This window comes from Castor canadensis, chromosome 2 (genome assembly GCF_047511655.1).
Source record: "Castor canadensis chromosome 2, mCasCan1.hap1v2, whole genome shotgun sequence".
Classification (NCBI taxonomy): Eukaryota; Metazoa; Chordata; class Mammalia; order Rodentia; family Castoridae; genus Castor; species Castor canadensis.
In genome coordinates, this window is record NC_133387.1 from 87,930,776 (window position 1) to 87,943,740 (window position 12,965).

At 39.8% G+C, this 12,965-nt stretch overlaps 1 protein-coding gene across 17 annotated transcripts in view; it reads right to left on the reverse strand.

Annotated features, from left to right (window-relative positions):
• Cpvl (carboxypeptidase vitellogenic like) overlaps positions 1 to 12,965 on the reverse strand; it is a 135,977-nt gene that overhangs the window by 11,600 nt on the left and 111,412 nt on the right. For 15 of the 17 annotated variants that reach the window (XR_012445258.1, XM_074065214.1, XM_074065209.1 and 12 more), the window contains one exon: positions 2,438 to 2,638. The exons of 1 other annotated variant lie outside the window; for it this stretch is intronic. Coding sequence is in view for 15 of the 16 variants with exons in the window: in XM_074065214.1 (XP_073921315.1) it covers positions 2,528 to 2,638 (111 nt within the window). In the remaining variant the exon portion in view is untranslated. Of the gene's footprint in view, positions 1 to 2,437; positions 2,639 to 9,468; positions 9,492 to 12,965 lie in introns of those variants that run through there. One more of the 17 variants, XM_074065204.1, reaches the window with a different exon arrangement.

The following is a 12,965-nucleotide window of genomic DNA, read 5'->3' on the forward strand; positions in this document are numbered from 1 at the left end:
ATGCCTGAACAAAGCTTACTTAACACTCAGTTTCTCTATAAGGCACATCACAGCCTTCTTGTGTTTAGGGATGCCAGGCAGTACTTAGGCACTATGCCTGGGACCATTTTAGACAGCAAAATCAGCAACAAAAAGCACAGAAAAGCAAATAACAGGCACCAAGCAAACCTTGTTTATAGTATGAATGGCAAAACAAGAAGGCAGAGGGTCACCTTTGTTTGACCACAACTGGGCATGTGTATATTAGACAGTTCAAATTTCTTGCCATTCTGTGTGTGACCCCAAAAGACAACCAGTATTGATTCTGAAGTTACAAATAAAGTTTTTGAGAATAGACTGCATTTACAAATACTGAATAGCTAGGGTCGAAATCTGATCTCATAGGTCCCTTGTAGAAAAGGTGCCACTACTTTGTGCATGAACTTGAAGGCACCTTTGAAATTTCCTCTTCTGGCTACCTCCTTTGAGATTTTGGGGGAGGCTGCTATGAAGAGATATTTTTTCTCAAAAATATCCAGTGCATGGTGGTTCAGGTGGGATTTAATTCCAGCCAATGTCAACCATCTTTCTACTACAAGTTTCTGAACCCCAATACGCCAATTTAACCTGCAGAAGGGGTTACATGAAAACTGTTTTGCATCCTCCTCTGCCCCAGTTGATTCTCTGCAATAATTAAATCTGGTTTTGACCAGAATGTCTGATTTGATGACTTCTAGTACATGAGCATAATGAACAATGCATCTTTAAAAAAAGGGAAGATCACCGACCTGAGTGAAATCAGGCACAAAATGAGAAATTAAAAGAACAAATTCAGTACTTGCAGCAAGTGAGTGGGGTTTAACATTTCAAATTTAATTCTCCACTGAGCCAATTCATAAGACTGGTAATAGCAGAGGGAAATAATGTTGAAAAGCCAAACGTGCTTTGGAATTTCACAGACTTGCTCACAGGATGCAAAACAGGAGAGATGGATTGGGATGAGATCATTCAGTTGGAAAATCAAGAACGTATGTCTTTCTAAAAGTCTGTATTTTGGGGCCAGGTTATCTCAAAATTTTCAACAATGATATAATTACATTGCTAGGGACATGGGTGTGTCCCTAGCAACGTAAGTGGGGTTGCTGGGGTGGGTGAGGTGTGTGGTTCAAGTGGCAGAACATCTGCCTTGCAAGCATAAGGCCCTGAATTCAAACCCTAGTACCACCAAAGAGAAATATCTGCAAAATAATTTTAAAATAAATAAACTTAGGTTATTTTTTATTTGGTGACAGGAAGTAGAGAATTTAAAACTTAAATTAAAATGACTCATCTAATGTGGACTGCAGGCTATCTGATAAATGTATATACCTCAAATGAACCAACAAACTCAAAGAAAAAGAAAAGTAAGCTGGTGCCAGTGGCTCATTCCTATAATCCAAGCTACTAGGGAGGTAGAGATCAGGAGGATCACAGTGTGAAGCTAGCTGGGGCAAATAGTTTGTGAAACTTATCTCAAAAATACCAAACAAAAAAAGGGGATGGAGGAGTGGCTCAAGTGGTAGAGTGTCTGCCTACCAAGTGTGAGGCCCTGAGATCAAACCTCAATACTGCCAAAAAAAAGAAAAGAAAAGTGAAGGCAAATCAAGTATGTTTTCTGCATAAGATCCCTTGCTTATCATGATTTCATACGTCATTCCTTTTATATGTGAGATTTTCGTTTCAAAGACTCCCAAGCTACCTTTTATGCTAAGACTTTATATATTAAAAAATCTTTTCCCCATGACTGTTTTAACTTCACCCATTCCTGTGGGGGTGATAACAGCTATGCTTATCCAATAATATTTACCAAACACTTTCATATCCCTTATAAGGAAAAATGTTCTGTTATCTAAAGAACAAAGTGCTTTGCAACTTTATTCACTTATTGCACTTTTCACTCTCCTTGGGAAGGACAAAAATTCCTACTTAAAAACTCCAAATTGCCAGGAATGGTGGTTCATGCCTATAATCCCAACTACTCAGGAGGCAGAGATCAGCCTCATCAAAAAATAAGTAAGTTGTAGAGACCCTCATCTCAGCCAGTAAGCTGGGAGTATGGTGCATGCTTATCCCTGAGAGACAGAAGGCATAAATAAGAGGACAGTAAGCAGTCCTGGCTGGCCTGGGCAAAAGGCAAGACCCTATTAAAAAAATAACAAAGGTGAAAGAAGCCCTGCTTAACAAGCACAGGGCCCTGAGTTCAAATTCCAGTACTGCCAAAAAAAAAAAAACCCAAATCTCATTTATCCACTGTTGTCTGACTGAGTGCTACAGAATCCATTCTTTCCATTCTTCAAGTGAAATCATGAAATTCTCCCTCTTGAATAGTGACTTTTGCAGTATACCATCTCCCCCAAATTAAAAGCTCACTTTTTTCAAGGATAACTAATTTTTATTGATGAGAAACACTTTGCAGATATAAGCAGACACTTTTTTTTATTCATATGACATTTTCAAAGTGTTCTTCTCAAAGATTAAAGATCCAAACATTCTGTTTTAGGAAGGTAGTTTATCCATTATAAGGTTCCCATCCTATTCCAAAGATGAATCGATTGATCATGTCGAAAGATCTCAGGGGCTGGTCATAGGGCAAAATATGACCTCCACCTCGAATGATCACCTTGAGGAATGAAGACAAAGTGGAAAGTTTCCATTCAGATTAAACTATATTTAAAGCTTATATAAAATACAAAACAAGTCTGGGGGTGTAGTTCAGTGGTAGACACTTACCTAGAATGCCTGAGGCCCTGGGTTCAATCCCCAGCACCACAAATAAAAAAAAAAAAGGAAAGAAAGAAGAAAAGAAAAGAAACAAAGAAAAGACAGAACATATGCTACCAATTATCTTGTTTCTGACAATAGGTTCCTTAAAGGTAGGAAATTTTAAAAAATTTGTATAGTTACATGAGTTTACCTAAAGTTGTATTCATCTCTCCTGTGCATAACACTTGAAAACTGCTTGTCTTTTTCTGTTGGGAGTGATTTGTGTCCTCCTGTCCCCCAACTGGGAGTGCTGTGCTATAAGTTTTGTCTGGTTAGGCCCTGGAGGTGAGGCACTCTAACTCAGGCTAGGTTCACCTGGACAGAGGGTTCACTTCATTTCACCCTCCATTACCCAGCACAATTGACCCTTATACTGGGTGATTCCTGCCACCTTCGATTTTATCAGTAACAAAGGAAGAGTTTGATTTTCTCTTAATAAAAAAGCAAAAAGGAAAAAATCCTTGACACCTGAAATAAAAGTTCATTTTTTAAGCAGCACATTAGAACATTCATATTTTTCTAATATCATGTTATAAAAAAATTTCAAATACACAGCAAATTTGGTTTAGCTTCTTTCATTAATATTCACTTTGCTTCCTCACAGATGTTTGCCTGTGTTCATCTGACTATCCATTAATCCACTTGATCTGCTGACACATTTCAAAGTAAAATGGGGACATCAGTACAATTCCCCTAAATACTTCAGCATCATGTTATTAATCAGAGTTCAGTGCATGCTCATAGCTTTTCTTCTTTTGGGTGAAGTTAAGATACAGTAAAATGTACTAGACTCACATGCAGGTTCACCAGTTCCAACAAATGTGGAATCTGGGTCACCCAAGCCCTGACCAGTTTGTATACAGTGGTCTTCAAGCATCTCTAGTTAATGTGAACTCAAATGGACAAGAGGGCCCACCCTGAGTGAGGCCCTATGTAGACAAAGAGGGATGCCTTTGTGCTCCTTAGGTATTGGTGTCAGCAAATATCCCCAGTGGAGGACAATGGGAAACCCTCATGACTCAATGCCTGCCACAGAAGCGGGAACTGACACTGAGTGTTGGGTGCCACATGTAGGAGAGGTCAGTGTGGCCTGAGATATCCTGCTTGTACGTGGAGAACGGACAAGAGCTACTAGCAGATTAAGTGAGGGGAACCATGCAATAAAGGTGACACTCTCAGTAACTTCTAGTTGCTAAGCACAATCATCAATCAAAGATAATCTTCTCAAGGCCCCTCATAAGAGGTTAGATTCTTACCTGCCTCAGTCTAAGGGAACTGAGCAAGAAAAACAGTACATTTATTATATTAACCACCCCCCAACACTCTCCATTTTACAGTCTTACTATGAGGTAAGTGGAATCAACGCGGTAAGATAAATTTTACCTTGCTACTCACAGCTGTCCACGCTGTGTACTGCACAACTACAGGAGGATCGTTCACATGAGCATCCAGGTGGTGGGACTATTTGGAAGAATGAGGTGGTTTGTCTAAATTGCACCCTTGTAAGTGAGTTAACTGGCTAGTCCCTGACATTTGATACAAATACCAGGGTTTTAACCAAATCACAGTACTCGCACAATGGTTGTTTACATTTGAACTGAGTTTTGTGACTTAGTCATGGAACATTTTTGGCCACCTCTCCGTAGCCCTCTGAGGTAGGTAAGGGAAGAAGACCACCATTCACAGGTGTGGGATTGGGTTGATCTCTTTCACATCGAAGTGTAAACTTCTGCATTGTCCTACACTTGATCTCATGGTCATCTGTGCCTTAATACAATGATCATGGAGCCCATCTACCATTTGTGTCCAAGTGGAGCGGGTAGAGACCGCTGCAAAGGGACAAAAGGCAAATAAACTTGGGGCCACTGAAAGAATAGTATGTGTTTTCTTCTGCCTCCAACCTTGTGCTCTCTCAACAGCTTTGCCATAAAACAGCAGATTAAGCTACAATTTCAGAATGGTTACAGAGTATGAACCCCTTGTGACTAAACTAAGCTAAAACTAGTGGACCTACACAATTCACAAACAAAAAAAAGGAATTTTTACCAACCAAAAAAACCTAAATAAATCTTTTAGCTTCTCTTGCTCTTAGTTAACTTAAAAATCACTATTTTTGAGGTCCTACAGCTGAACAATACATTATTAGTTTCTCACTAGCTTGCAGTAGATAATACGTGTAGGTTACAATAACAGTTGCCTAGGGGACTTTGCAGAAAGTAAAAACAAGAAAGGCTGCTTTTGCTAAAAACATTATCTTCTAGAGACAACTTAGGTGACTAAAATGGAATAAAAGGCTTGGCCTCTCTGTCTTCATGTTGTATCTGTCCCTTTTGCTGCCTCAACCCTTTGAATCAGACTCTGCTCAGCTCTGTATGTAGACATATTGATCATTTGAGAAGTGTTTTGTCCAAGACTGTAATACAAGGCTAACTTGGTCTATTGCCTGTTGGACCTGTATATGTTTCTTCTACCCAACCCTTGAGGTTTCTCAGCAACATAAGAACATACAGCCTCAGCCTTATCATAATAAGGCCCAGAATACACCATGAATCCAGACAATGAGTAGCTCAGCAGTTCTAGCCCAAACACTGAAAGTCCTTTAATAAGACTGATAAAGCCAGCAGCAAGAAGAACTCCGTAGTTCCAGAGTTAATTCACCACTGGGAATCCCACCAAGTATGAGGGCGAACACTCGTGCATAAGAAGGAAAGCATCTTTTGCAACAGTACCCAGGACTAATGGACAATTACCAAACTTAAGCCCATTCCAGAGCATCAGATAAAAGCCAGCGTGCTCTCTGTGTTGAGTGGAGCAGCCTGGTCACCTCCAATCACTGCTGGCTCCCCACAGTTCAAGTTGAGGTGCAGGAGTTTTTTGTCTGTCTGGTTTATAACCTGTGGCTTGGTCTCATTTCTACTGTTTCCATGCCCATTATCTAGTATCACAAGTTTGCATCTGGAAACCCAACACATCCCATGTTTTGTTAGACTGCAAGTAAACGTGTACGGCTGGTGGAGTGGCTCAAATGCCTAGCAAGCGTGAGGCCCTGAGTTCAAGCCCCAGTATCGCCAAAACCAAAAAACAAAACAAAACAAAAATATGTGTGCGACAAGGATTCCTTCTCTAATTCCCCCATATCCCAGGCTAAAATTCTTGCCCTGCAGTCTTATCCAAATCTCTGGCCTTGGCAGGGATCTGATGAGGGATTTCTGGGTAACCGCGCCCAGATAAGGACACCTAATGAAGTCATCTGTGTGGCAAAATCCAGCTGCTTCACCTGAAAATTGTCCTGCCATTAATGAACTGGAGCAGCAGTGAACAGGATACCTAAGAGCTACAGTCACCCAGTCTCTAGAACCAGAGCTGCAGCTTAGGAGTGGCAGAACAGTACCTCGCAGATGGGGCTCAGGAGGTAGAGTGCAGAGGCAAGGCAAGAGGCACAGCAAGCTGCATGACCTTGTGCAACTAACAACCTCTCTGGGACTCCATTTCCTTAATTATACAATTGGGAAAGAAGTATTACCTTTGGGGTCATTATGAGCTGTGTGAGGGTTTAATGGAATAATGCCTGCAGACTACTTAGAACAGTACCTGGCCAGAGTAGTCAATAAATGTTAGTCATAAGTACTGTTCTTCTAACAATGATCTGTTTTAAAAACACAGATTCAAAGTGTCTACATCAACCTATCACCTTAGCACATTCATGTTTCCTACATTTTTATCAATAAATCCTGGCTTAGGGAAGTTGATTAGGATAGTGGTTCTTAAACTTGAATATGGATAAAAACATCTGAGCTGTCCAATTCTGAGGGCCCAAGGAGGGGCCTAAGAATGCGTTTTTAGCCATTCCAAAGTGCTGATGGTCCAAAGACTACTTGTTGAGAACCACTGATTAGAATTTTCTCTATTCTGTGGCAAAGCAGTGGATTTGTTAGAAATCCATTTAACACCTCCTCATGATGTCACCTCAGCTGATCTCTCCCTGGGCACCCCTGTCCTCATACTCACTCACACATCCACACTCCCACACACCTTCTACATCCATGAGAATCAAGTGGCAAAGAAGATCTGAGGGCATTGAGTGTCATTGTGCTTTCTCAGTGAGCTGCCTGATGTCATGACCCAATGACAGAGGACTTGGCGTCACCAAGATTGGAAAGAAAAGCTCCTTAAGGAACAAAGCCTACTTCACATGTCCCCAAATTCCCAAATAGTGTCCTCAAGCTGATTCACATACAGCATTTTTGTCAAAATGAACCTCAAAAATCAGTTTATGAGTGCTGAAAATAACCCACTCCATTGTTTATAGCCCAGCCCCACAAACTCACAAATCAACAACAGGAGCCACTGGCAGCTTTTAGAGGTGTGAATCAGAATGTGGCAGGGTCATGATTGCATATTTAAATGTGGCAAGATTTATCTCATGGCTCCCTGGATGGAAACGGCTGCATCACCAGAAACTATGTATTTTGGTTGCCTCTAAACTCATGTGTTCCAGATGTTCAGGGGGTCACAGATGTGCCATGAATTTAAAAGAGGTTATGCAAACACTTAAGTCTTCATTCCACTTTAGCTTTTAGAAAATGCTTCACTTTTTTTCTTGGCATCCAGAGATGCGGATTTGGCAGGAAGGGTTTCCAAGTTGTGCCATTTTCGATGCCAGGATGCAGAGGGACAACACTGATGCAGATGTGTGGGGGAGGTTTTAGTAGTCTAGAAGGACTCATCCCTGGATGGACAAGGGGAGGGAGCAGCAAAAGGCACACATGTGCAGTTGTCTGTAATCAGCCCCATTCATGAAGGAGTAGACGAAGACCCAAGGAGGGATGACAGTCAAACGCTAGTGGTACCAAGAGACAGCCTGTGACGTGCTGGTATGAGTGAGTCTGAACCTGTAGGGTATTTTTTTCAATTATAAAATACACTTAACATAAAATTGTAACTTTAAACATTTTAAAGTGTATGATTTGGCACCATTTACTAATCCACGATACTGTATAACCATCTGTCTAGGTGCAGCACGTTTTCATTTGCCAAAGGAAACCATACCCATTAGCGATCACCGTTCATTCTTCTTTGCCCCATAGCCCCTGGCAACCACTAATCTGCTTTCTCTCTCTGTGGATCTGCCTGTTCTGGATAGATCCTGGAGGGTTTTAAGTAGGGTAATGACATGCTCAGATCTGCATTACAGAAAAATTACTTAATATCTAAGAGGAGGCTGATTTGGAAGGAAATGACAACGGGCAAGCAGGCAAACAAGATGATCAGTCCAGGTGAAGGAAGATGTAGGTTCTTAGGAAAGATAATGAGAAGGGAGAGGAGATGAGGATGTAGAGGGAGGAGATGAGGATGTAGGGGTACAGTCAATGAAATTAGAGATTAATCAGATATAAAGGCTAAGTGGGTCTCCTTTTCCACTGCCCTCCCCATTTCAGGCTTCTGACAGGAGGAGATTTGCAAAGAGTGGGGCTGCTCACCAGGGAGGGAGAAAAGGGACCCATGGGAGAGGCACCCATTTTCACCACATACAACAGAATCTTGCTTGTTATGCTTTCTGATTTATACTCAAGTTCTTTTATGATTTGCTTCCATTCCACCCCTACAAAATCTTGCCTTCTAGCTTTCAGGCATGAACTATAAGTAGAAATAAAATGAATATGCACTCAAATAAAGGAATATTAGAAAGAAAGGCAACCGGAAAAGAGAATAAAAAACATGACAACGCTTGTTAGCAGACACCTCCTAACAAAGAATGAGGCAAGTCACTTTCCAAAACAATGACGACACACACACACCCTAAAACAAAAACAGAGCAGAGATCAAGGCAAAGAGTCCTCCGCAACACACAGGGGTCCTTCATCCACTTGGAGCCCAGCAGATTCCTGAATAGGAGGTAAAAAGAGGCTTCTTTTTTTTTCCCCTTTGGAGGTACTGGGGTTTGAACTCAGAGACTCCTCCTTGCTCTACTATCACTTGAGCCATACCCCTAGCCTTTTTTGCTTTAGTTATTTTTCAGATAGAGTCTTGCTGTTGCCCTGGGCAGGCCTTGGACCATGCTTCTCCTATCTTTGCCTCCTACATATCTGGGATTATAGATGTATTTCACCATACCTAGCTCATTCTTTGAGATAGGGTCTCCCTAACTTTTTTCCTGGGCTGGCTTCGAACCACAATCGTCCTACCTCTATTTCTGAAATAGCTGGTATAAAGGTGTGAGCTACTGTGTCTGACCCAAAAAAGAGGCTTTTAGATAGAGACCCACAGTAGCCTCCTTGTCAGTTTATGTTCTTGTAATAGTTAAGACAGACTATTCCAAAAGCACCCCAAAAAGGCTTCCCATATGCACCATCTTACCAAATCAGTTGCAACAATATTGTAATTTAGAATTTTCATTTCCATCAGGAGTCTTCCAGCAAAGAAAAGCTGGATTCCACCAACTCTTTAAAGAACACCAATGCTCCTCAAACTATTTCATAAAATAGAAAGGAAGGAGCACTTCCAAACTTATTCTGTGAAGCCAGTCTCACCCTGACACCAAAAACTGGATAAGTACATAGGAGAAAAAGAAAATTACAGACCAATTTCCTTGATGAACATAGATGCAAAAATTCTCAAGAAAATACTTGCAAACTGAATAAAAAAAGAATTTCCATTTTTATGAGACAATAGATGTATCAAACTTACCCTACTCCAGTGAATAATGGAACCTGCATTGGAAAGAAAAGAACATTGTGTAAAGTTATCAGAGAGCAACCAGGACTTGAGGGGCCAAGATCATGGAGAAAAGAGAAATGCAGAGAAGTGAGTCTAACATTTTAGGAAATTCAATTCTTGACCCAAAAGTCAAGGAAAAAAAAAACTATAGATAAAAGAACAAAAAGTTTAGGAGACCATTCAGCAGTCTTACCATGCTCAGAAGACTATAAACCAAAAATAAAGAAAATCCACCCCCTCAAAAAAAATTTGGAGTTGCAGTCCCAGCAAGGAGGGCTGGCACTAGAAAATACTACAGACTTTTTCTTAGGTCTTAGGAGTGGTGAAGAGCCAGAGATGGCTGGCCTCACAAACTTTGAAACCCAGCACAGAAGCAAACCTCTCAATCACTGACTGGAGGACAGTAAACCACCCCTACTCTAACCACCTTCCGGAAGAAACTAAATATTCTTCAAGGAACCATGACATCTTTTTCATGCATTGTCCACTTTCACTAAAACTGAGTACACAAAGCAAAAGACAAGATCAAGTAACAAAACACCTAGAGGGAAAAACAGAAAACAAAAAGACCACAAGTGATTCAGATCCTGTTGTGATCAAATGTAGATTTTTAAATAACCGTCAACAAATATTCAAGATTTTAGGGGATAAAATAGAGAATTCACCAGAAAATCACAATATGTAAAGAAGACTCAAATGTAAATTCTAGAAATAAAAAATTATTCATTATAAATTGAAATTAAGAGCTCAATAAATGGTTTTGCAATAGATTAGAAAGAGTAGAAGAAAAACTATCTGAACTAGAAGCTCACATATTTTCTAGGTTAGTTGAAAACATCCAGACTGAAGCATGGAGAATAAAGGTATAGAAAATACAGAAAAAGGAAAAGACATGAGACTATAAAACATCTAACTTATGTTTAACTGGAGTCCTACAATAAAAAGTAAAGAAGGAATGAGGAAAAAATAATAGCAACATTTAGAGATATTGACTGAAAAATGTCCAAAATTGATGAAAGTCATCAATTGGGGAAGCTCAATGAACTCTGTAAGAAAACTGACTATAACCAGTTACATAATAGTCTACTGGAGAAACCAAAGACAGAGAACATATTCAATGGTGTCATAGGACAACAAACAATGACTTCAATACCTCAGACAAGCAGAAAAGATGATTAATAAAAATGATAAAAATCAGAAGACAGTGAAATAATGTATTTAAAGTTCTGAAAGGAAATAATTATAAACCTGGGATTTTTATAGAAATGAAGAGTCCACAAAGATGTTTTCAAGGGAGCAAAAAAACAACAACAAAAAAAGGCTTTTGTCAGCAGACAGACACTGAAAAGAAACACCAAAGACTGTTCTTCAGACAGAAGGAAAGTTATTACCAATGGAAATTGGAAATACAGAGAAGAATGAAGGTAACTGAGAATTTACATATATGAGCAAAGTAATGAATATTAATTATAGCAATGTCTTGTGGAGTTTGAACTGTTAGGGAGTTTCAAAGACATTTGTCAAAGGTGGCATAAATAGAGTTGAAGAGTTTTAATGTATATCTGAGAAAATGGCAAATGTACCAATTCAAAGTTGACTTTAAGTCAGGATGTATGTCATGATTTTTATGTAAACATTAAGAGGATAAGTAATAAAATCATGTATAACTAGCAAATAAATGTGACAAAATGGGGGGCACTATGATTCCCTAATGAACTGGAGGTGTGGCTCAGTGGTAGAGGGCTTGCCTAGCTTATACAAGACCCTGTGTTCCATCCTAGCATGGAAAAAAAAAGTCCTAAATAACAGATGTACTAAAATGACAAAAGTAAGTGGAAGAGACATTACTGTGTGACATGAAAACAGACTTGTAATAATTAGGGTGTTTTTTAAGTTAGAAGAAATCTTGTGGTCAAATAGTATCTGCCCCTTCTTTTAGAAATCCAAAATGAATACTTGAGTGGTAAAGACCAAGTTTCAGCTTCATCTCACCAGATCAGATAATGAATGTTTCTATGAATGTTTCCACATAGCAATTTTTAGGAGGTTATGGAGACCTTTTTCTGTATCAACTCCAAGAATCTCTGTTAGCTGCAGGAAGGTTGGGCTGAATAGCTAAGATTAGAGCCTCTCTCCTTGGTCACTATAGTCAGCAGAAGCCTACAAATGCAGTATGGTATGGCAGAATGAGTAAGTGCCTGGATTCAGGACTCAACAGACTTGGGGTTGAGTCCAGTTCTGTGACCTTGGCATATTTAATGACCTCTGACTTTGTAGTGGTAAAATGAAGATAAGATTTAGGGTGACCAGTTGTCCCCATTTTCCCAGGGCCAAGGGATTTCAGAGAATGATTTTTAGTGCTAGAGGCAAAAATGTATCTGACAATCTGAAGTGGTTGGTCACTTTAAGAATATTTAACTTTCTCTAAGGATTCAAAGAGACAATGTATAGAAAATGTCATGTGGCACTCAGCCACAAATAGGCATTTAACAATGTGCCAGATGCTCATAGAGGCAAATAATAAGCACTCAACCAATGGTCACTCTATTATTATCTGAGTTTTATGCTCAAAAGACCAATTTTCCCTTTAACTAATGAGTAAGAGCAGAAATTACAACGCTAATAAGTACAACATTCATTACTGTACTTTTTTCCAGAGGGGAAAAAAAAGGATTACAATACATTCTTCAGGAAGGAAAATATTTATCTTCTAGGCTTTTTTGATTTCCATACTAAGAAGCATTCCTTCCCATGGGAAAGGTCCCAATTAAAGGAGGAAAGCAGCCTGAATGTGAGATTAAACCTCCATCAATACACTCAACTCAATTGTGTCCCAGTGAGTTCCATCCCTTCAGCTCACCAACATTCTGATCCATCCCATTCTTTCCCTCCACCCCCTCTCCCTTTCACTACATGCAGTGCCAAACACCTCTTCTCCCTACACAGAAACTTCAAGCAGGCAAGACCTTACTTGTCTTAGCTGAATGGCAAAAAGCTATTTTGTCTTTTTTTATTTTTTTCCCTTTGAGGAATCTACCATGCAGGATTTGGGGCAATTAAAAAGTAATTGAAACTGCCCTTCCTAGTTTGGTCATTCTGAGTCCAGGTTTTGTACTTGAGGATGAAAAGCACAATTCAGTTCATTATTTACCATTACTCAGTATCTCACCGTAGGATCCACATTTGTAGTTTCCTTTGGAGGGGAAAATGAGAGCAGAGGTTACAGCAGTCAATGCTCTCTGTCTGGGTACTGGGAGAACTTGTATCCTGGCTGACAGTGTTCATGGTATCTTGGAACAAGAGCCAGACAACCTGTTAAAGTTTTACTTCCTGCAAACAGTGTTACTACTTCTCGCAGTGGTGAGCTGGATCCATCTCTTATTGGACCAGAAGAGCTGACTGTATGCTGCCACTGTGAACTGGCAGTTTGAAATCAGCCAAAGTGGGAGTATTTATACCATGTAAAT